Source organism: Pleurodeles waltl, chromosome 1_2 (genome assembly GCF_031143425.1).
Source record: "Pleurodeles waltl isolate 20211129_DDA chromosome 1_2, aPleWal1.hap1.20221129, whole genome shotgun sequence".
NCBI classification, from domain to species: domain Eukaryota; kingdom Metazoa; phylum Chordata; class Amphibia; order Caudata; family Salamandridae; genus Pleurodeles; species Pleurodeles waltl.
Window position 1 is genome coordinate 926,238,133 of NC_090437.1, and position 26,015 is coordinate 926,264,147.

Below are 26,015 nucleotides of genomic sequence, written 5' to 3' on the forward strand. Positions count from 1 at the left end.
CTGTTGTGACAAGACCACAAGCAATTGCCAACTATTCTCTTATATTGTCAATAGCCTAAGAGAGTACGGTACAGGCTTCTTCCGGAACTTTCAGCAGGCCTTGCGCAATCGTGTCCCACAGAGTGTGGGAATAATGGCCCAAAAGGCATGCTGTGTTCACGGACCGTAATTCCAGGCTGGTGGAAGAAAACATCTTCCCAAGTGAGTCCAGCCTCCTGGATTCCCTATCCGAGGAAGCGGTAGGGAAAGCGCCATCGGATGTTGAGGCTTGGACCACCAAGCTCTCAGGGGTAGGGTGTTGCGCATGGATGGTTGGGTTCCCTAGGGAATGGGTGCAATGGCGGAGGCCAATCGTCATATACACAGGAGAACCGGTGCTGGGTTTGGACCAGGTTCCCAAAAGGATGTCTGTGAGGGCCTCATTGAACGGGAGTAGGGGTTCGGATGAAGAAGCTCCCGGTTGCAGCACCTCTGTCAAGTTATTGGTCTTGACTGCCACTGAGGGTAGCTGAAGATCTAGGACCTCAGCTGCCCTCCTCACCACAACTGTGCGGGAAGCTCCATCCTCTGTAGCCATGTTAAGGAGAGAAAGCACACCAGTATCTGGAGAGGTGAGGAGAGGTATCCAGTCCACTGGCTTCACCCAAATCCTCATGCCAGTCAATTTCTTCCTCATGGGGCTGGTAATCTGAAGGGTCTAGCGACCCTTCCCAATCTTCCGGGGCCTAGCCTAAGGGAACAGGGCTCAGGCTCTGCTGGCGTCAGAATCGGTGTTGGACAACGCTGACCAGGTTACGTTTAGAAGTTGGAATGACAATGGGTATGGTGCCGCCGGGAGAGCTGCTATCGGCACAAGGGCGGGGGGGAAGGTCAAGATGGTACAACCGGTGGCAGTCCAGATCCAAGACTGGATCCTAGGGAGCTCACTGGAGCAGAGGCCGAAGCCGCTGGCATGGAACTGGATGGGCCCCCCCCCTCCAACCCTATGGGGCGCAAAGGCACACCAACAGGGTCAGACTGACCAAATATAAGGCGCATGACTTCACAGAATTCCTTAAGTTGGGCAGGGTCGCCCTTGCGTCTGGAAAATCGAGAAGGCATGGAGCCGGCAGAGGTTTGAGGAACGAGGTATAGAATGCCGAAGCTCTCTCGCTGCATCAGCCGACGGACGATGATAAGTCGAAGACTGGTTAGACTTCTTGCTTTTCTTACTGTGTCTCAACTTACTCGATCATCCAGAGGACTTGGAGTGGGACAACAATGACTAACCTTCCCCTCACCCATGACCAGAGTGGAATCACATGCCAGGCCGCAATCAGCTCTAGGGAATGCTCCCTCAAAGCCTTCGGATGAATGGCCCGGCAATCGGGACACAACTTCGGGTCATACTGTTAACACCACAGACAGAGGAGGTGCGGATCAGTCACCAACAGGCTCCGCAGGGCTTAAAACCAGCCTTGCGTAACAAAATCGACAAACCAGGAGGTAAAACTTAAAAAATGGTTGTCAAAAAAGTCCAGTCAAAAATTGACTGAGGGGTAGCTCTTTTTGCGGATCAGCGCTGGCTGGAACAGAAAGAAAGGGACTGATGCCAGCACACCTGGGGTAGACCCATATAGGTGCCAGACGTCACTTTCAGCACAGACAATGGACGCATAGCGGATCAACGTAGCCTTTTAAAACACAGGAGTACTGCTCAAGAAAAATCTTACAGATCCAGTCTGACATATGGGGAGATTTCAAAAGTAAGGAATCTGCAGCTAGAAATCTCTATCTTATTAAGGGAATTATGTTAGGAGGTAGGGTTAAGGGTATAGTGCACAGGGTATTGAGATTAAGGGGATGTGGTCAAGAGATGGGGATAAATGTAAGCAATATATAGTATGTGGTATAGGGCATAAGGGGATATGGGTCAGGGCATAAAACTTAATTAAAATCTTCTAAATGAAGGTTAAAGGCTTAAGGCTTTAGTGTACAGGTTTAATCACTTCGGTTTTTTTAGTATCACAATTTAAAATGTGCTCAAGGTTGCACTTTTTTTTCCAGTCAAAATGGTTCAAAATAAACCTAAGTGTTGGTTTTCACAGTAACACTGAACTAAATGAATTTAAAAATGATGAAAATCAGAAGTGTTAATAATGAACTGGTGCTTTTTCTCAGCAAAAAAACAAAGTCTAATTAACAAGGTCATGTCAGCCATCCAACAATGATAAAAGCATATGCTAACGTAATGAATAAAATTATAGTCCTTTGCTGAAGAATGTTTACAAAGAGAACTCAACTTCTGACAAGAGAAAAGCCTAACGTACAAAACAATGCATGTTGCATTGACATTATTTAGCAGCTAACACAGTGAAGAACTGCCTGAAAGATATCAAAACTCTACTATTCAAATTCAGACGCAGACAATAAAATACTTGCCTAGACTCAATGGTGCTAAAAGACTATTAGGAGAATGACCTGACTAGGAGGTTTAGCTTTAAGCAATCATTAATTACCCAACAGCAACCCAAGTCTGAATTTCTATCTAAGATAAAAATTAGTTCTGAAAACTTTAGAATGCGGTTTCAGACGGAATGGTCACAAAGACAGTACAAAGGACAATATTATTCACTGAGGTTATTTTGCCACTTATACAGTTCATTATGTTGAGACACCATTAAATAGGAATTGTTCAAATAATAAATACAAGTATATGGTACAACTAAGTACATAATGTAAAAGAGTTTCTTGGGCTCCTGTTAAAAACAAACCTGATCAAGGTCACTGAAATTGATTCGTTGCCTGAGTTTCTCCAAGTCTGCCTGCTCTGGAACGGACATCTGAGTAATATATCTTGTATGTGGAAACGTATGGGGAGCTTTAGTCCTCCTTCGCCCAGCTCCAGGTGAGGATTCAGGAGAAGTGTCATTAGTCAATTTGGTCTCGCTGCTTGCTGTAAACCTTTTCTTATTTTTCTCTGCGGATCGATTTGCTTTCTTTTGCTGACTCCCCCAGTCCTACAATAAATAAATAAATAAAGTACATTGTGTAATAAGTACAAAATAGCCTTGATCAGTGACATGCTGGGAGTGTAGCCTTTAGAGAGGACAATTTTAAATGTTAATAGGAGGTGTCCAGTGTACTATGTCAGTTTTGGATAACTTGTTGCTGAGAAGAGTTGGCAATTTGCTGTTAAGTTGAAAGCTCTCAAACAGAGGCCAAAGAGCTGCACACTTGCATATCAGAATCAATAACTGGCTGGAACCGCTCAGGCGGATTGTGCACCTAACCAAAAAAAGAGCTTCAATAAACAAAACCTAATTGCATTTACTATTGTCACTAGTACTGATATGCAAGTGACTGACTGTGATTTGTTTTATTTAAATCTCAAAGAAGGAGACTTAGGTGAGGGACAGGGGTGGGATAGGGAATGAAGTAAAATGAGTGAATTGAGGTTTGCAGTGAAATGGGACAACAGGTTAAATCGATATGCTAATAAGACCATCTACTTGAGACTTGTATGAGACATGGAATTTGCAAGGGATATGATAGCTAAATAGTAATACCATGTTGTTCAGCCGGTCCTCAAGACTCTCAGTCCAGTTAGGCAACCCTGAACTGCATATATCCTCTTCGAATGGTCCACCTCCTGTTGCCATGGTCAGCAGCTACAAATGCCTGTAAAGCATTAACGCACGGATGAATATTGTGCACTTCAATGACACAGTCATCACAAGTAGGGATGCGCTCGAAGAGTGGAAAAAAGGCTACGTTTGTCACCAGAGAAATGTAATTAAAACAAATACATCTTTACTTCAAATGAGCTTTCATACTTAGTTTCTACCTCTATAAAACTAAAAATAGATATCTGATGAAAATAAGCAGCAGTTTAGCGATGGAAATTCAATTGCTTGCATTATCAAAACAATTAGAGACATTTCGAAATTCGACTGTGGTGCATCATCAATGCATGGCCCGATATACAGTAGGATGTCAATGTAAACACAAAACAAAAAGAAGCATACATGAGAAATTCCCACTTTATGTAAAAGATCTTACAATATGTCTAGGATCTGAAGCAATTACACGGCATAATATACAGCTTCCAAAACAAGCATTGGCAAAGACAACAGGTTAGGCAAGCATGCGATTTGGATTTTTTTTTTTGCATCATATGCAATAACCATTAATGTTCTAAAGTGAAAAAAAGGAAAAACGCAGCCATCTGAAAATGGGGTACGTGTGTCTGCAGCAGAAAGAAGTAAAAATGTCCCACCAAAACAACTAATGAAAAAAACCAACAAAAAAAACACTTAATTTATATTGGCACCTAACTGATTTAGTAATGAAGAACTAATACATCTTTTCACAATAAAATCAATAAAAACACCTTGGCTATACTACTGGCCAGCACAAACACCTACAATCAACAAGTGGATTTCTGAACACAGAAATGATTCAGCAATGCAACTCAGAATGAATCGTACAGGATGGCACTCACTCTGGTCATGGCTGTGCAGAGATCGGATCCAAGCTGCCACTCACCAAATAATTCCAGTAAAATGTTGGCACATAGCCGTAAAGTGGATTGGGTGATGTTGTAAACTGATGAAGGAGACCTTACTGTCGTATGGCTCAAGGCTTAGGGAGCTATCCCATCTACGGAAGTTTGGAGAGTGGAATAAAATTGGGACATCTAAATTGGGGGATGTCTGGGAACACAACCACATGCTCTCCTTCGCAAAGTTAACAACTGAATACCAGCTACATAAGTCCCAGTTCCTTCTTTATTTAAAATTAAGACATGCCTTGGACACCCATAAGGGACAAATGAGTCCTCTTTGAGAATTTCTTTTTACTAGGGGCTACGATCACCATGGAAACCCTTGAGGAGGAGGCATATCACACCTGTATAAAACCTTGGTAATTAACCTCTGAAGTAAACTGGATGTCTCTGCAGATGTTCCACCACTTTGTGCTCTCTTTAGAACTATTAGATGCTGGTTTTTCAACTCTGACAGTGCACTGAGGCCTGCTAATCGGACTTCAGTGCCAGTGCTCTTTCCCTAAAAGAAGGTGTTGTCTAACTAAAACCCAAATTGCATGGACTTTAGCACCACTGTAATTCCCTAGTAAATGGTACCCCTGGTCCCTAAAGCATGCCTTAGGGCTGGCTTCAGTATGTCTTATACCTCCCTAAGGGACCTACACACAGACTGCCATTGTAGACTGCATGACATGGTACAAACCATGTTTGTAAACATGACATGGGACACTCCTGTGTGCTATATCAAAGACACAGCATGGGTAGATGTATGTCACCCCTTAGTCACACAAGACCCCCAGAGGCCCACTCCCACACAGGCTGCCTGCAAGGAATGGACTACAACTAAAAAGCAGAATTATCGGTATAAGAAGCAAGATGATGCCCACAGAAACACTCCAAAGTGTGTGGCGGGTGGTGGGATAGATTCGGGATCAACAGACCCTTCCAAATCAGCTGGTACACTAAGCAGAGTAGGAGGAAGATCAAAAGAGGAGCAGGTGGACAAAACTCCATGGGTGAGAAATCTGTAACAAGAGTGAAAGTTGGCTGTAATGACTATGTCCTGTGGAAGATTGCGAAGTGTGCTAACGATGTGCATGTTATCATCAAAAAGGACATTGTTCTCTATGCAAAACTTTAATAAGCACATAAAAAATAAAAAAAAGGAGAAAGAAAAAAAAAATGTTTTTCCATGAATCTAAGCAGAGCCACCAACATGGACAATTTGCTGGTGCTAATTAAGTTCAACGTAAACTGGTGGGCCACTTGACTGTCACCTATATAAAAATCACCCTCAAATTAATATTCTTGCCAAAAGCTGAAAGGAAGAGATTGCTAAACCTATTAACAAAAACATGACCATTCGCTAACCAAAAATGGGAGCAATTTGTGTAAGAGACATACATGACAAAGTTTAATCAATACATATTTTACATTCTCAGAATGGATGGATATAAGATAAAAACCAGACTCCAAAATAAGAGGGGAGCTTTGAGGAGGTCTTTCAGTGGCTGACTGCTGATTTGCCGAAGCACTTCTCAGAGGTCAGTCGAAAGGTCAAAAGTCTTTAGTATTTTTCCACAAAAATGGAAGGTAACCATGTCCTTTATTATATGCCTGGTCACTATGAATTGTGCATCAATTGGCCTCCAGAGGAAATGGTCCACTCTTTAATATTGTTGTTTCGAAAATCAATTGAGAGTAAACTTACATATAACAAATACTAGATTTTTTGTAAAATAAGTAAAGATTTCCCCTTCTATCTAGAGAATACCCATGTAGAGGTAGTTGAAAGTTATAAATGTTTATGGATTAAATTTCCACAAATCTTTAAGATGGTCTGAACAGGGGGGCGTGTCCAAGATGGCGACCGGGTCGGACGCATAAATCGCAGCTCCGACCCGGCCTAAAATAATAATCCTCTACAAAGACCCTTGACCCGCTGCGGGGCCGAGAACCATCCCCGCCAGCCGCGAAACCAACGTGGCGGGAGCGGTGGCGAGCAGAGCGGCGAAGGAGCTGCCTGGGGCGCTCGGCTCACTTTCGATCTGTGGAGCGCTCGGGGCGTCCATTGCCGCCGCACGACCGTACTGGGAGGAGACCGAGCACTGACTGCACCAAAAAGGAAGTGCGGCTGGAGCCGCGACCGTGCGGAGTGTCGGGGATCCCCGTAGGCGGTAAGTGGCGGCTTGTCCGCGCTACTGCTTCGCCTCGGGGGCCTCGCTCCATCGGAACTGCGGCCGGCAGTTGATACGGCGGCTGCGCGGGCAAGGTGCACAGGCACTTCATAACTCTCCTGTACTCCTCTAAAAGACTTGTGGGCTCTCAGTTAACCAGGGCAATAGCCAGGAGGCTACCAGTCACATAGAAATATGGGCAATTGAAAGGCTAGCCCAGGCTTTAACCACCAGTAATTGTAGCCACAAGTGAACAAACCAGCCCATCACAGCAGGGGCCAATAAAGAAATGTTAAGCCAAGCTGGAGGGCCAGAGAAAAGATAATACTACATCAATGTAAGAAATCAACAGGAACACAACTAGTAACAAACTGCAGAAGCGACTGATCCAAGAGGCACCTACCAGTAAGTGTGAGGTAGGAAAAGAGCGGACCGCCTGACACCCTCAAGCGCTGAAGCGCAGCTAAACCTTTCTGCACCATTTTAACCACGCTACCAGCATCAAAGCACTTAGCCAATGCGATAAAATCAAGCAACGCAACGTTAAACCCAAAGACCAACAACAGCATCGCATAAAAACCACCTAATGGGAAAACCAAAGACTCCACGAGCGCCCCCTGGAACCATGGACTCTGCTACGCCGCCTCTATCATCCGGGGCCTCAGACACATATCAAGCCCTTCAGAAAATGGAAGGGACATTGCAAACGCACTCAACACAACTCGAAAAAGTGGTACAAGCCATACTTGATACTAAAATAACCTTGGAGGCGAAGATTGGCTCAATCACAGAAGATGTTAACTTGCTCCGCACGGACCAACAGGCGCTAGCAGAAAAGGTCGCTGAGCTGGAAAAAGACACGTCGCACCTCACACCATCTATGCTTGAGGTTAAGTCACAGCTGGGTGCTATAAAAGCAGAAGTTGAGACACTTAAACGCAGAGCCGAAGAAGCCGAAGGCAGATCGCGTCGAAATAACATCCGGTTCGTGGGATTTCCGGAACGCGCCGAGGGCCCCAGTACAGAACTCTTTATCGAACAATGGCTGACGGAATCGGTATTGAAAAATAATGTCCCAAAGTTCTTTTCCATAGAGCGCGCCCACAGGGTCCCGGGCAGACTTCCACCACCGGGTGCATATCCACGTCCCCTCATAGCAAAATTACTGAACTACCGTGATAGAGACCTTATACTGTAACTATTCCGAAAAACAGGCCCAATGCACTTTGAGAACACGCAAATAACCGCCTACCCGGATTTTACAGTAGAGGTACAAAAAAAACGAAACTCATTCTACCGGATCAAGGAGCGTCTAAGAGAGCACAATATCAAATACTCCTTGTTGTTCCCCGCTAAACTTCGCATACAAGACAATACCCGCACTTTATTTTTCTCTACGCCTGAAGACGCATGGACATGGCTTCATGCAAAAGGACTAGCTGACCCATTACCACCCAATGATAAAAGCCTACCTCCAAGGGATAAACGCAGACCTCGCAGTAAACATGATAACAAACCTACTCCTGAACAATCACGAGTTGAACGATCGCTATTGCTACAGTCTACATCGCGTTTTGCCAACGCATCACCGACATCCTTATCTGGCCAATCAGAAACAGATCCCGACCCAGAGTTAAACCCCGACTCGGCGGAGTCTGCCCGCGGCCCCAGCCTCACTCCACGTACAGCAGATGACATTTGTTAAATCTCTTCCCCTGTAGATAGGAGATCGTCTCACCCGCCACTCCTATCTGGATACTTCAGTAGTTTGTCATCACAAAATTACTTTCCCTAACTCGTGTGGTCGGCTTGCTGCCGCTCGACAAGGTCACCAATATGCGCAAAATAGGCCGGGTCTAAGACACTCAACCACCCGTAGTCTTGGATCACCCCCCGCTCCATATGGACCGTTACCCTAATACGACAAGTTTTGTTTCCTTCCTGTTCTTACCGCAGCTGCTACTGCTGCTAAGTATAGTAGATTTTATAGTTGTAGTTGAATGGAATGTTTTACTGTTATATGTATTGACATGTACTATTTACAGAGCGCCACAACATAATATATACCTAAGAGGCAGGTCACACAGTCCAGTAACTAAGAGGCTAGATGATAAGTATACGTACCAAATGACAAAGAAAATCAGGTTTGCGCAACCACAGGCGGTACTCCCCCACACTGACTCACTCAAATCCCATGGCAACCCAAAATCAGCGCTATACCACACACTATAAAATTCTCACATGGAATGTAAAGGGCATGGCATCCGTAAGCAAAAGGCAACGGATTTATACATACCTCAGGAGGCACCAGATACACATAGCCATGCTGCAAGAAACCCACCTAGTTGAGTCCTCGTTGGCATATACCAAAACAAAATGGAAAGGCCAATTATATGGGACCACCTTCTCAACATATGCCAGAGGAGCGATAATCTGGATAGCCCCCGGGGTTCCATATACTATGTCCTGCATGCAATGTGACCCAAACGGGCGGTACGTGGTACTGGAGGGTACTTTAGACGGAGTCCCCCTAGCCCTGATAACATTATACACTCCTAATACAAATCAACAAGACTTCCTCAGGACACTGGGCAGTAGCATGCTCAGCGACCCCGCAACAGATGCCATATGGGGCGGGGACTTTAACTGCGTTCTAGATATCTTGAAAGACCGTTCTACCCCTCCATTAACTCACGCCCCAGCTAAACGAGCATCGCTTGACCTGGCAGATTGGGCTTCTAATAATAGGCTAAGCGAAATTTGGAGAACTTTTCATCCCACACTACGTGAATATTCTTTCTATTCACCAGTGCACAAACTTCACACCAGGTTAGATATGTTCTTCGCTACACCTAACATAATCCCAAAGGTAGCTACATCTGGCTACCTAGCCCGTACTCTATCAGACCACAACCCACACTACTCCACATTGCTCTGGGGCTACATACATGCCCGTATTCCAACATGGCGCCTGCAGCCAGACGCCCTGACTGACCCCCCCTTTTAATACTGAATTGGCCACATGCCTGTCGTCCTATTTCTCTCTAAATAAAAACACAACATCAACCCGAGCCACTGAGTGGGATGCCCATAAAGTAGTAATTAGAGGGCACAGCCTGGCAGCATCTGTGGGCATTAAGAAAATGCTGACCACAGAGTTATTAAAATTAGAATCCGAAATACATAGGGCGGTGATTGAAGTCTCAACAAATAATACCCCACCAGAAACACTAATCTCACTGAAAGCAAAATACAGAGAAACGGATGACAGTCTTAGCAAGCACGACTATAGACACTTCAAAACGAGACAACACGCTGAGGGGGGACAGATCGGGCAAACTGCTGGCGTGGCTGGTGCGTCAATCTCCGCAATCGTCGCCGATAGGGGCTATCAAATTACAAACAGGAATAGTGGTTAACACTCAAGCCGATATCAACAAGGCCTTTTACACGTATTATCACTCGTTATACCAATCCTCTATCCCCCCTGCAGAACAACAACTGGCTGAATTTCTAGCTCAGATCCCCCAAAATTCAAATATCGCCAATAACGCTGACATTCTAGACGGCCCCATTACTATTGAGGAGCTTCGCTTAGCCCTCTCTCAGATGGCGCGCGGCAATACCCCTGGCACAGATGGTCTACCACTAGAATACTATAACTCACAAAGCACTCACCTACTGCAACCCTTACTAGAGGTGTTTAATGAAGCACGAAATAGAAAACAATTACCAGACTCTATGAGGGAAGCATTAATAGTGGTCCTACCAAAACCAGGACGAGATCCACTGGATGTTAGATCATACAGACCACTCTCTCTTTTGAACACGGATTGCAAACTCCTAGGGAAAATCCTAGCAAATAGATTGCTCCCCCATTTGCCGCACTTAATACACCCTGACCAGTCGGGGTTTATCCCAGGTAGAAACACCTTTCTTAATATAAGGCGCCTAATCCGTATCATGCAAAATACCACTGACCCAAATAGTGTGACCGTGTCACTAGATATAGAGAAGGCGTTCGACACACTAGGTTGGGAATATCTATTCCGCACCCTCAAGGCGTTTGGCTTCCGGAGTGGCTTTATCAGCTGGATTGCTACACTATATTCTAAACCAACAGCCCGAGTTAAAACCGGTCAGGTAGTGTCGGAAGCCTTTCCTGTAAATAGAGGAACCAGGCAGGGCTGCCCGCTTTCTCCATTGCTTTTCGCAATAGCTATGGAACCACTCACAATTAAGCTCAGGGGATGCGCACATAAATGGGGCATACGGGAGTTTGACGCATATAACATAATATCATTGTACGCAGATGATGCCCTGATATACTTGCGCAATCATTCTGTCTCCCCTCCCGGGATAATGCGTATACTGAATATGTTTGCTCTTGTCTCTGGCTTACATGTGAATTGGTCTAAATCCTGTATCTTCCCTCTTACCTGTCTGCCCTCTGAACAGCGAGCGTCTCTCCCCATGCATCAACTACCATGGACACACCAGACCTTCAAATATCTGGGTGTTCAAGTATATCACTCTATGTCAGACCTAAGGGAAGGTAACATAGATAGGCTGCTGCGCTCCACCCGAGGCTCCCTGATATTTTGGAGTTCCTTACCTCTATCGCCAATGGGCCGGACAGCAATAGTCAAGATGCTAATATTACCGAGATTTTTATACTATTTCTCCGTACTTCCGGTGATCTTGCCGCGCTCGTTTTTCCACAAAGCGCATTCCCTATTAACTGACTTGCTCTGGGGCAGAGACAGACGCAGAGTAGCTCTAACTACCACACACTATCCACAAGAAGAGGGGGGCCTGGGCATGCCAAACCTTGAGCTGTATTATGCAGCAGCCCAACTTCAGTGGGTCACTAAATGGCTTAATGAACCATCCAATGCAGAGTCCACAGCTATAAGGGCTTACACAACCCCAACAACGACATTAACATGTTTACTAACGGGTCCCCCTCATCTACAGCATAATACTGCCTTACTGGACTCGGCCAGACACTGTTGGAAGAGATACGTGCAGGGCAAAGGGCAGCCCCTCCCCTACTCTCCCCTGCTCCCAATGCCACAGCTACCAGGCATCCAGGCCCTAACCTCTCACCATGACGTACGAGCGTTTAATACCCTGAACATAGGAGATTTTTATTATGACTCCAGTGCAATCAAATTTATGGACTTGGTGGCTACGGAGGTAATGAAACCGGGAGCCTTTCTGACATACAATGCCATAACTAATCTCCTACGTCACATATGGGGCTGCGGTCACAACGAACCAAAAGAATCTCCCCTACTTACTGCAATACTCTCTATGAGCGAGGCAAAACGCGCTGTTACCAAACTATATAAAATACTTCTAGCAGGAAGCTGCAAGGCCCTTACCCAGGTCAAGCACCGCTGGGACATCGTCCTTCCTGCACCAATTGCACAAAAATCCTGGGACACAGCTCTTAGTTCGATTAAGTTTGTATCTCGCAACTCCAGATTAAGATACACGCAATTCAATTATGTGCATCAAGCATATCTCTCCCCAGCTCGTATTCATAAAATATACCCAGGCGCTAACTCCATATGTCCGAGATGCGCTACCCCCGCAGCAACTTTCTACCATATGGTCTGGGAATGCCATGCAATCAACACTAGCTGGAACCGCGTCGTTGCTACAACTGCAGACATGGTAGACCAGCTGCTAACTCCTACTTCAGTATCTTGCCTGCTTAACATACGCCACCGCACAAAAGGAGATAAACATATTCACAAGTTTGTAGATTTGGCATTTGTGACATATAAACGCCTGATAGCCACACACTGGAAGGCCCCAAATGCCCCTTCTCATTCCCTCTGGCTACGAGACCTGCACGAATATGCATTGGCGGAATCTCAAACACTAAGGCAATTACAAAATAGAGGTCAGACACAAGGCGGGACTGAAAGTTGGGACCTTTTTGTAGTTAGAATTGAATCCAGAGACGACAAATATCCACCATGAGAAAATCCCTTTAACACTCCTGGGATACGCTATTATTACAATTACCCATAACAATCAAGTTTGTTGAAAACAGTTCCATTCTACCGTAATGCCATGCCTAACCCATAACTTATTTACCCGTCAGCCGCCCCTTGTTACTGTCATCTCTCCACACCAAAGCGCACACATAGAAATGAAGCCCTTGGCGCCTATATAGACATACGCTCTCAATATTATATTTGACGCTAACATACATATTTAAGAATAATAACCTTTATGTCAAGTGTTACTAGTTATATAATGTTAATTGAAAGCCAGTACACTAAAATACAGCTATGTTGTACAGTGTAATGTACAAGCGTTAAGAAAAGCACACGGAGAGAGAAGCTGGGCATTCTCTCACCAAGCCTTATGTAATGTACTGCTACTCTTGTACTCTGTTTTGTATTAAGCTTAATAAACAGATTTAAAAAAAAAAAAAAAAAAAAAAAAAAAAAAAAAAAAGATGGTCTGAACATTTTGACCAAGTTGTGGTGTGGGCTCAGACAACCACCTGTAGGGTTACACAAATTCAACTCTGATTTTGTGAGCGTTTCATGCAACCATTAGTAACAGCTTTAAGAATAAAGTTACCCTACACCCTGGTCTTATATGAGGATGAATCATTTGCCTTAGTTCCTAACCTGGTATGCCTTGGAGAATCAGAAGTGGAAATTAATTTTGAAATTATTATCTAATACTATGATTCGAGCACTTCGCTCAGAGCTAGGGCTCACTCATTGGTAGAATTTAGGAAATTGGTATGCTTCGAGTTATCTTCAGCCTCTTATAAATATTATAATAAAGGTTCAGTACTGTGCTGGAGCCAGTTCTACTATAGTACACACAGTTGGGCACCTGTACCCTAGAGCAGATTAAAGTACGAAAAGCATTATCTGTTCAATACAACACTGTTCATTTAGACTAATTCATCTTGAAATCATAAATTAAGCTTTTAGCTCCAGCAATGCCATGTGTTAAAGAGATTATTTATAATCAAAGCTTAAGACAGGGACCCATGCCCCACTGGTTGACAAGAGAGAATTAATTAATGAGCAGATTTAATTCCTCCAACTATGGGGAAAATACAAGTGAAAGCATCTTTTGATCTCTTTGAAAGAGAATGTCTGCAAAATCACAAATGTTCACATAAATCAGAGAAAACCAGAAACAACTTCCCAAATCTCAAAGGCAAAGAACAGATTATCAGTCACACCATTTATCATCCAACATCTAAAGACAACAATGCCAATGTTCAGGTAATCTGCTTGGACTAACAATTCAATCACTGCCCAACTTCACAATGATGTACAACCAATGCTCACAGTCTAAACTCATACAGAGATCATTAACACTGCTCAGACTCACAGCAACACGTATGATCAAGTCCCCATATCAAACGGTTACGGACAGAGATGATGATGGTGGTGGTGGTGGTGGTGGTGGTGGTGATCCGGACCACCTCAACTGGTACATCAGGTAGGTCCCCTATTCACATAAACTCATGTCATCCAAGTTCTATGCCATCTTCACACTAAGAGACAAACCAATCTCACTGTTTAGACCACCTCCTATTGACGTACAGGTTGTAATAGTTGTCCAGCTTCATACTGCCAATTCACAATCATTACCAAGCCTAACATTGGTACACAATTCATAACCACTGCCCAGTCTCGCGCTTAGAAGTTACATTCACTTTCAAGCCACAAGCCAATAAATTCATGACCTCTATCTAGGATCATGCTCAGTCACTATGATCACACTAAAGCTGCTCACACTGCTGCACAACTCGCAATTACTGCCCAGGCTCACAACGATGTGTTGTAATAACTGTCCTTTCTCATAATGAAAATAACTCACTGTCAAGGCATTCCATTAATCTGTGTCCTTGCTAGGAGTCTGGGAATGTAAAGTGATTTATGTCATGACAATCTCCATTTAACCTCCATATGACACATACCTAATGATGACTCTCCAGTCACACCAATACATTGACACTCAACTCGCAGTACTCCTGGTCACTGTAAAGGCCACCACATGCACTGACACAAATTATGAAAACATTCCAATTGTATATGTAATTGACTGCTGTCCAAGCATGCACTGAAATACAAATCACGGTCTGGTTATATGCTGACAGAGCTTAGGACTTCTCACACCACTGCACATTTCATGATCTCTGGCCACACAACCCACATTGAAACAATTCATCATCACTGTTCAAGACCACTACACCCGGCAACAAAAATCAATGTCACTGGTGCTCCTCATGCTTGCGCACATACCCATACCACTGCAGACACACAACTCAAATAACTGTAGTCAGAGTAAAATTGATGCAGCTGTCCCTGCTCTATAGTCTTCAGCCTCTATCACATTTTTCCTCTTACTTTGTTCATAGCTTGCTGATTTGCCCCGCCCCATTGCCTTTCCATGTCATGTTCAGTTCCTCCAGTCTTCTCAGACCCACTGTTAAACTCAGATGAAGGCAGCACTGTGGACAGGATTGAGGTTTGTGCTTTTTTCCCCCCCCATCAGGCCCCAGACCTTCTCCCTCTACCAGATACGGAACAAGAGGCTGGAGGAACGAATGGTATTCTTTCCAACTCTATGTGCTTTCATGGAGCTTAGAAAGACTGTACAAAGTGTTAAACAGAGATTCCTGTATAAAAGCTAGACAGCACAGGTTAACGCCAAGGAAAGTAGAAAGCAGTGCAGAACTCAAACAAAAGTGAGTGCTTCCTACAGCCCAATACCCGACACGTTGTTTGGGACAAAGGATAACAAGTCTTCATGTTTACTTGGAACACTGGACAGCAGGCGCAACTTAATGCAGCTCAAACCATGTTGCTACCAGTCTATAGGTACACAGTATGGCTGTGGGAAAGATAATTGTCTGTAAAGGCAAGCCAAGCACTCACAGGTGTAAAAATTTGAAAATTACATATATGATTCATTTCACAACCTTTACTGTCAAGGTCAGCATCTAAGGAAAGATGTTAAGCTGTATGCTCCGTTGGTATTTCTGAAAAAGGTAACGGTATAAATAGGTATACAAGTTTGCAAAACATAATTTGCGGCTATTTATAATGCTACCAGAATGCTCCTTAATTACATATATTAAAAAGCATGCCGAAGAACGGAAGCAATGTTAGCGGTTGTTTTTAAAATAAATCAAACACGTTTGCAACATATGGACAAATGCTGCACATAGTTTTGCTACATAATACAGTTTGCTTGGTATCAAAATATAATGTACCCAACAAAGATATGCAATTTAGGAAAAACGCAGACAAATTTTTGCTAAATTAGTTTCCAGTTTATAAGGATAACTGAACACCATTCTGACTAAGACTCCATTAAATAAAACATGTTTGATGGAGAGCGAGGAGGATTAAGTAAAAAAAGAAACTGGGAGTCAAATTTTTATGGGTAAATTAAAGTGTACACTCTGACTTGGGAGCTCATTTGGAGATTTACAACTTAAGAATTTGCAGGAGGTATTAGAAGTAGGTATTGAAACCTGCAACAGCCAGCAGGTTTACAATAATGCTCCTAACAAATGTCTGTAATTTCCACTGCATGGATAAACAAAGAGAGAGCAAGTGAAAATTCACTTGCTATTTTTTCCCGATAAAGGTAAAATATTAGAGAAACATATCTGTACACCACCACCTTCTATTAATTGAGGGGAGGGTGCCTGAACCCCTCAGGAAAAAGCTGTACACTTTATAAATCCCAGCCACCTGATATACATCCGTACAAAACTGTTGTCCAGCGATTTTCATTTTTGATTTGTGTTTTTCAATCATTAGAGAAGTAATTTAGCTTGGGTAGACATTGCTGATCCAGGCCAAATTTTTCTGGACAACATTTTTTTTAAATGGCGGGTGACGTGCAGTGATGATGTAATATTTCCGGAACCATGAGATCTATATACTTCATTTTGTGGCCAAAATATAGGTTTGGAGGGTCAAGTAGTCTTATAGAGACAGAAAACTCTTTAGAGTAACTCTTCCACCATTTTCCCAAATGCCGGCTATAATAGAGGAAGAAGAGACATATTGAAATGAAACAAATAATAATGTTTTTAAACATTTTATGTGTACACCAAACAATGTTTATGTTCTGATTATGGAGACAATGTTAATGACTCCTGATTTAGGCACATTTCCATAGTTCGCTTCATATGTTTCGGCAATCGCTTGTGGTCCATTTGCAGAATGTTGAACATTTGAGAAGAGCGTATCTACATCGACCTCTTTTTGTAGCACAGGTTTCAAAGTACATGTACGTGTAAGTGCTGTGGTTAGAGGCTTTAGAAATTTCATAGATTTTAGCACCTCATCAATATCTTGCCAACCAAAATCACATGGATCTTTCTCTACATATGCATGATACAAAACATTTACACATCTTCTGATCAAATAGAAGGCTCTTTTAATGTGTCCATGCACGGAATATGACTTCTGTGGAAGGTCAATTAGGAGGACTGACCTCTTGAATTCACTGTACCAAAGATCGCCAAATATGTGACAGTCAAAACTCGTTTTCCACACACGCACACTGTATTTTTGCTACGTCTTTAAAGTCACATTCTTCTTCAGTCCCAGCAAATCCTTTTACAAGCTTTAAAGGTTCAGTAGTTAAAGCTCCATGCTTTGTTCCAATTTTGCTAATAGTGTCATAGTCCGTACGAATACGTGCCTTCATAACAACACTTGGCATCTCTTGGTCAGGTTTCTAGTACAGAATATGAAGCAGGATTTAGTGTATTTTCTCACCCGTTCCATAACGTAAGCCATAACTTTGATAATCCTTGACTGATGAACACTGCAACAAATCCAAGTAGCACAATAATAGCATCTGTGTCATCTGACAGTACAATGACTTGTCTGGAACCATTTCAAGCAGCTCACATGTGGCTTGCTCCAATGTGCTGTTAAGTTCTTGAACAATATGGCCTGTACCTTTTTAATATCCCTCAGCTGATACCAACTCCTCATTGAAAAATCATTCCGCTTGCAATAATTGGAAATTCAGTGCTCACTGAAGCATCAGCAATGTTTTCGCGAGTTAACATCACCAAATTCATATTTTTTGATGTTCATGACCAGAATTTATCAAATTGCACAGGTATAGGTGTCAGATTTTTGATGCGGGCAAGTCCATTGTTCCCCTTGTAGACATTCATCTAATTCTCACAAATTCTTTGACAGATAGTTCAAGATAACAGTCAAAGAGTGTGAAGTTCTTGCAAGGTGCACACCGAATTTGATATTTGTAGAACAGTCTGAACGACCTCTCTTAAGTTTTGCATGGATGAAATCTTGACCATTCTCAATTCTGACATAGTCCACAACAACAGCAGTTTTCAATGAGGATAACTTTTCAAAATTGAAATTCTTCAGGTGAAAGATTTTTTTTTTAATTTTTTTTTTTTTTAGCTCTTGTACGAGTTTGTGCTTCACTGGTTTGGTTGCAGCATCTCCATCAAATAACGTGTTTGGTGGAAGAAGCTCATGCAACAGAATGTCCTTGATAAATTTACTCCTTTCTTTTGCTACATCCAGCTCTCTATGTGCTTGCAAACTTTGTTTTTTTTTTGTAACTGTTTTGTCGTGGCTGGCTGGATGAAACTCTTGCTGTAGCAATTAATGTGTGGTACTTTAGCTTTAGTGAGTATGTCAAACAGCTTCTTCTCTTTCAATACAAATCTCTCCTGCTTCAGTTCTGCATATAGTTTCCATCCATGTTCCAGGACGTCTAGCAGATGTATTGTTATATCATTATCCACATACTGTTTGGTCACGAAGTTGGGTAACCACACAGGCAAAGTCATTTCAAAGGGGTTTACTTGCTGCTGCATGAAACAAAGCAGGATGTCAACATGTTTATTAAACGTTCCACTCTTTTCCACAAGTTCGTGGTGAGGTACCATTTAACGATGGTCCATTCATTTTAATTTTTTTCATCTCTCTGAAAACATTGCAAATAGAAAGCATTTCACGGTAAACTAGCTGCCAATGAGCAACATATTCACTTTTACGTGTCTGACCAACAATTCCCTTTTCTGTGATCTCTTCATCACCTGTTCCAGTTTCACATCTAGAGCTCCAGCATTGAAACTTCCCTCTCTGGCTTTCACCACAAAATGTTTTTGGATGAATTTTCTGTAGAAATATTGTTCATGCACCTCTAACTTCTTTACTCTTTCCAAATACCAGGACCTATATCTCAGGTAGTTTATGCAATTGAATTTGCGAAATACAGTAATCAGTGACTCCAGTCTTCACATGCAGCTCCCAAACACCTTCCTGATCAGCATGTACCAAGTTTTTCCACTAGCGCTATCATGTGTAAAACATTTCCCATGTACTTGCAAAGTTCTTCTTTCTCTTCACATTCTTAGCAAATTCTAGGAACTTGGTAATTAGGTTTTCGGATTTTGAACTGAGTGTATAGAACATTTCCTGGCTTTGCGCTATGTATTTTGAATGAAGTGCACCCTGTGCCTTGTTCACTTCTGAAATAAGATATGTAAAACCTAATTTGTCATTCTTGTTCCAGTAAGCACTGCAACACAATGTTTCTATAGACTCATGTATGATGAGCGTGCCTTGCAATGAACTAACATAAGTTCCACTCAATACTGACTGGACAGTTTTGCTCCAAAGATATCAGCCTCAATATCTGCATCATCTATGCTATATCCACTGAAATAACTTCCTGCACACCGCAAAGCAACTTTTGACATGAGAAAACGCCCATCACTGGATAAAGATCATCAAATTCTACTGGATTGCTCATACATATGTCGGCTAAAATACGGAACACCTCTTCATTGCAGAAAATTGGCAGGATAGGCTGGTCTTCAACCTGAGTGCACACATTTTGGAAATTGTTTAGAGCTGTGTATACTGTTGCATAGTTTGTGACTGGAGATGGTATTACTGGTGAAATACCCAACTTCTTCAGGGACACAGTATTCTGGGAGACTAGAGCATGAATTCCAGTCGACGAAAGAACTGGCTTTCCTTCATCCATCAGCCACACTGAATAAGCAATATGATAAAGTCGGTTAAACCAGCTTTGCGTACCACAGCATCAGACAGAAGAAGATCCATGTCCTCATACACTTTAAAACTTTCTGGTGGACTAGGATGTGCTGATGGCTTGTAGTGATTTTGCACACGTTGGCAAGACAGTTGGGTTATATGTTTGCAGCTTTGTTTGTTCATTGTTTATGCCTACAGCTGACACAGCTGGTTTTCCAGCAGCGACTTCACTGGTATAGTCTTGAAAAAGCACCATGGCAGTATCATGCATGTTTGATGTTCTAGACAAAGAGCAGCTGTCTTCAAAATCAAAATCAGCAAGTTATTTCCTGGTAAAGTGATTTGGAAGTGGTGTGATGTTGAAGTCACAACATTTTACAGCATGAGCTGCTAACAAGTTCTTGCTCCTTACTATCCGCCAGATAAGACTTACAAGTGCATGCCACTGCGGCCAAGGCCCATCCCTCACCCCCAGTGGCCATTAACAAAATGTATGAATCTGTTATCCTAGTGGTGGTGGTGGGGGGATGGGGGGGGGGTGGACATACTTTTCTTCATATTGGGGTGATGGGAGGGAGTTCGCCCATGCCCAATCCATTTCAGGCAGTGGCAAACTCCCAAATGAAGTGCCCAGTGCTCACTTTGGGGGTTGCCTCATTGATAGGCATAACAATATGTAAAAACATTTGGGATGGATGTTGGAGGGATTCAACATTGCCACCCGGGTCCATCCAATGATCAAGCTGGTGGGTGTGGCTACAGGCAGTCATTACTTTCCATAACTCCTCTCTAGTTATGCCTACTAGCTCAATCAGCGTTTTTCTGCTGGTAGAAAGGAAGAAGGAGGGAGGGAGGGCATGAGGAGCAGCCAAACTACTTACAGCCTCCCTCCCACCTCGGTCAACAGAAGAAATGAACTAGGAGTTGGGGTGGGAAGGACTAGGACTGCCACTGGGCCCTTCCAATCTTCAATTCACAAACCAGTTTCATACAGACCCTATGTCTCTCAATGCTTTTCTATTCATTAGAAGCACTGTGAGCAAGGTGCTGTGTGCCTCTTCACTAGCAGAGAACATGATGCTTCTGGAATTTTAAGAAGACTAAGAAAAAAGGGGAGGAGAGGGAAGAGAAGACAGCAATGTGACACATTATTATTATTAATATTTTTTATCACAGAAAGAAGACACTCAAAAATAGACAACTACATCCTCTCCAGCTAGTGGACATGCAGTGTCTGCAGTATGGTCAAAAGCCCACAATACCCAGAGCCAGGAGTCAGACGATAACAATGTTTTTATTATCTTAAGATGCAATCGTGCATTGCTTGATAAAAAGTAATATCTAACAAATAGAATGTGGGGGTTAAGGACAGATATTTTCTTTAAATGTACCCAGTATTCAAATGTTAGGGCTAGACCCCAATTAGCTATAATACCATGGCAAAAAGCATTTTTGCGTAAACTTAATACGTAGACAAAAATACATAGAAATTCATTAATCACAAAAGTTGATTACAAATGTTACCAAAATATGAAAAGAAATAAGTAAGAGATTATAAATAATCATAATGATCAAAAGTTTGTTTAAATCTTCCTAAAAACTAATAGTGACCTTAAATTAGCATAAGTTCATTCAAGAAGCTTGCAAAATGTTGTGTTACAACAATTTATAAGAATTCCGTGTTGCAGCAATGCTCAGATACACTCTTTGGGATTAGGCAATATCTTAATGCCTCATTAACCCCTTCGCTGCCAGGCCTTTTCCCCCCTCCTGTGCCGAGCCTTTTTTTGGCTATTTGGGGCAGTTCGCGCTTAGGCCCTCATAACTTTTTGTTCACATAAGCTACCCACGCCAAATTTGTGTCCTTTTTTTCCAACATCCTAGGGATTCTAGAGGTACCCAGACTTTGTGGGTTCCCCAGAAGGAGGCCAAGAAATTAGCCAAAATACAGTGAAAATTTCGTGTTTTTTTTTTTTTAAATGGGAAAAAGGGGCTGCAGAAGAAGGCTTGTGGTTTTTCCCCTGAAAATGGCATCAACAAGGGGTTTGCAGTGATAAAATCACCAGCTTCCCAGCTTTCAGGAACAGGCAGACTTTAATCAGAAAACCCAATTTTTCAACACAATTTTGCCATTGTACTGGGACATACCCCATTTTTAAAAAATGTTGTGCTTTCAGCCTCCTTCCAGTCAGTGACAGAAATGGGCATGAAACCAATGCTGGATCCCAGAAACCGCCCCCTTGCGTGACGGCAAAAAAAAAAGATCCCCAGTGCCTAGTGGTTTCTGCCCCCCTTGGGGGCAGATTGACCTAAAATCGGCCGATCTGCCCCCAAAGCAGGCAGAAATGGCCTAAATACAATTTGCTCCTCCAGGGGAGCGACCCTTGCCTAAGGGGTCGCTCCCCATCTCTAAAAAAAAAAAAAAACAAACAACAACAAAAAAAAATCCCCAGTGCCTAGTGGTTTCTGCCCCCCTTGGGGGCAGATCGGCCTAATTAAAATAGGCTGATCTGCCCCCCGGGGGGGCAGAAATGGCCTAAAATAAATTTGCCCCATAGGGGAACGACCCTTGCCTAAGGGGTCACGCCTCTTACGTGAAATTCAGGAACAAAAAAAAAAAAAAAGAACTCCCTGGTGTCTAGGGGCAGATTGGCCTCATAAAAATAGGCCAATCTGCCCCCAAGGGGGCCAGAAATGGCCTAAATATAATTTACCCCCTATGGGAGCGACCCTTGCCTAAGGGGTCACTCCCCACACCTAAAACAAAAAACAAAACAAAAAAAAATTATCTCAGGTGCCTAGAGGTTTCTGCCCCCGGGGGAGGGGCAAGAAAAGGCCTTAAAAAAAAATGCCCCCCCTGGGAGCGACCCTTGCCCAAGGGTTTGCTCCCTTATGACAATTTCCTTTTTAGAAAAGACATCCCTGGTGTCTAGTGGGCGTTTTGACAGCCGGAATGCTTTCAATCCGGCTGCCAAAACACAGAGAGAGACTTCAAAGGGAAGGAAATACATTTCCTTCCCTTTGAAGCCTCTCTCGGCCTCCCCCACATGCAGAGCTTCCAGTGCGATGGGTGAGGCTCTGTGATTGTCAGCGGGCGCTAGCGCATTGATGTCACAGGAGGGGGACGGGGGGGGTCGGGGGTGGAAGGGGAAGGGCTTCCCCTTCCATCCCTGACTTGTGGGGGGTGGGAGGGGTACCCCACAGAGGGAGCGCTAGCACTCCCTCTGGGCTGTGTGCCCAGGACGTAATGGTTACGTCCTGGGCACAGCAGCACTGTGCCACAGGACGTAACCATTACGTCCGCGGCACAGAAGGGGTTAAAATTGAACAGTTGTTAATAAATAGAATCTGTTTTGTATAGATGTGTCAATCTGGCTTCACCATCAGGCAATAACATATCTCAACAAATGACACATGTTCGTAGTCGCAAAGCCCTATGGTTCTAATTGTATGACACAGGCCTCGAAAAGTTAGACCTGCAGGTTGAGTAACCTGAATAATCTACTCAACCTAAACTTATGTCCTTGACCCCTAAATGGGTCTCAAATTGTGTGATCCTAGGCAAATATTTTAGTTAAGTCTACTTTTTCTTCATTCTGCACCTTCAAATATGTGAGCTCACAATTTCTGCAGTACATAAAAATAAAACATTTGTTTCCTGTATAAAAAGGATCCAGCCCACATATAGGGGATGCATGATCCATTACTTGCCTCTTAGTTTACTAACAGCACTGCCATCAGGGAAGGAGTGCTTCTCAGTTTATATTAAAGCACACACTTTTAATAAATATATTACTAAAGCACGATGTGGTAGCGCACTGCCATTTACAGACAGTAAATCTCCAAGAAATGCCCAACAATCTTCCCACTAACTTGGAGCTTTACTCATAAAACTATATAGTGTATTAACAATAAGTTGTGAAAACTGGTTCAAAGGATAAATATGATTTCTGAAACATCACCAAGTAAAGAGTTCTGACTGTTTTCATCCTAACAAAATACACAGAAGTAGAAAAAAAATGGGCTTTCCCAACTCCTGAAACATATTTTGAATTATTTGTACAGCAGGTCTTCCCCCCCACCGCCCCAACATCCTAAGGATTCAGAGGTACCCAGAGTTAGTGGGTTGCCTTGGAGGAGACCAAGAAATAGACAAAATACAGCTAAAGGTTTTTTTTTCTTTTTTTTTTATGGGCAAAAAGGGCGGCAGAAGAAAGCCTGTGGTTTTTTCCTTGGAAATGGCATCAACAAAGGGTTTGCGGTGCTAAACTCCCCATCTTCCCAGTGTTCAGGAACAGGCAGAATTGAATCGGAAAACCCAATTTTTCAACACAATTATGGCCTTTTGTTGGGACATACCCCATTATTACTACATTTTGTGCTTTTAGCATCCTTCCAGTTAGTGACATAAACGGGTGTGAAACCAATGCTAGATCCTGGAAAGCAAAACATTTCTGAAAAGTAGACAAAATTCTGAATTCAGCAAGGGGTCATTTGTGTAGATCCTACACGGTGTTCCTACAGAAAATAACAGCTGAAATAAAGAAAATATTGAAATTGAGGTAAAAAAAAAAAATAAACAGCCATTTTTCTCCACGTTTTACCCTAACTTTTTCCTGCGATGTCAGATATTTTAAAGCAATATAGCGTCATGTCTGCTGGACTCTTCTGGTTGTGGGTATATATAGGGCTTGAAGGTTCATCAAGACCCCCAGGTACCGAGAGCCAATAAAGGAGCTGCACCTTGCAATGGGTTTTCGTTGTATACCGGGTATACAGCAATTCATGTTGTGATTTGAGTGAAAAATAGGTATCAAGGAAATCTTTATGTTTCCAAAATAGGCACAGGATAAGGTGTTAAGAAGCAGTGGTGATTTGCACATCTCTGAACTCCGGGGTGCCCATCCTAGCATGTGAATTACAGGCATTTCTCAAATAGAAGTCTTTTTTACACACTCTCTTACATTTGGAAGCCAAAAACGTAGAGAAAGACAAGGGGCAATAACTCTTGATTTGCTGTTCTGTGTTCTCCCCAAGTCTCCTGATAAAAATGGTACCTCACTTGCGTGAGTAGATCTAATGCCAGCGACAGGAAATGCAACGTGGACACATCACATTTTCCCAAAGAAAACGGACCTGTTTTTTGCAAAGTGCCCATCTGTGGATTTTGGCCTCCAGCTCAGACGCCAACAAAAGAAACCTAGGTAAACCTGGCAAACCTATACATTTTTGACAACTAGACACCAAGGGGAACCCAGAATGGGGTCACTTGCGGCGCTCTCACCAGGTTCCTTTACCCAGAATCCTTTGCAAACCTCCAAATTTTGCAAATAAAAAAAAAATAAAATCACACACACACACACTTTTTCCTCACATTTTGGTGCTGAAAAGTTCTGGAATCTGAGGGGAGCCGCAAACTTCCTTCTACCCAGTGTTCCCCCTTGTGTGTAGGCCTAGTGCCCCGGACAGGGGATGCCCCAAAACAGTATGTGGACACATCAAAATTATCAAATACAAAATGAACTGTTTTTGCGGGGGTGGGAGGAGGGGGGCACCAGCGTTTTTGGTCCTCGGCTCAACAGCCACCTAGGGAAACCTACCAAACACAAACATTTCTGAAAACTAGACACCCCAGGGAGATCAGGAAGGTGTGACTCTTGCATGGATCCCCCAGAGTTTTCTTACCCAGAATCCTCAGCAAACTTCAAATTTAGCTGGGGAAAAAGAAATGAAAAAAAAAAAAAAAATTCCCACGTTTGTGTGTGAGATCACCACACTGGCACAGGATTTCCTACCACCCAACGTTCCCCTCAGTCTCCTGGTAAAAATGATACCTCACTTGTGTAGGGGGGACAAGTGCCTGTGACAGGTAAGAGCCAAAAACATGTAAAAAAATGAGGGGGAACCAAGAGCAGGTCCAAAAGGGTAGTTTGAAGAAGTGCAGCAGAATTTTTATCGGTATAGAGGAGACTATGCTGGGTGGTAGGAATTTTGTGGATTCCTGCAGATTCGGAAGGTTCCATCACAAAAATGTGGGAAAAATGTGTGATATACAGCAAAGTTGGAGGTTTGCAGGACATTGTGTGTAAGAAAATGGTGTGAGGTGCATGTGAAGCACACCACCCTGGACTCACTCAGATGTTTCTTTTCAGATGTGTCTAGGTCTCGTAGATTTTTCTACATGGCAGCGTCCCAAAGTCCAAAAAGTACAGCCCTCATCATTCCAAGTGGGACGATTTT

The 26,015-nt window shown here is 43.1% G+C and overlaps 1 protein-coding gene across 7 annotated transcripts in view; it reads right to left on the minus strand.

Moving 5' to 3' along the window:
* Nucleotides 1-26,015, minus strand: part of PCM1 (pericentriolar material 1) — a 713,620-nt gene that overhangs the window by 670,160 nt on the left and 17,445 nt on the right. For all 7 annotated transcript variants that reach the window (XM_069200330.1, XM_069200304.1, XM_069200313.1 and 4 more), the window contains exons 2-3: nucleotides 3,549-3,660; nucleotides 2,754-2,999 (exon numbers count right to left, since the gene is read on the minus strand). In XM_069200330.1, the coding sequence (XP_069056431.1) occupies nucleotides 2,754-2,999; nucleotides 3,549-3,641 (339 nt within the window). In that variant the 5' untranslated portion in view covers nucleotides 3,642-3,660. The remainder of the gene's footprint in view (nucleotides 1-2,753; nucleotides 3,000-3,548; nucleotides 3,661-26,015) is intronic.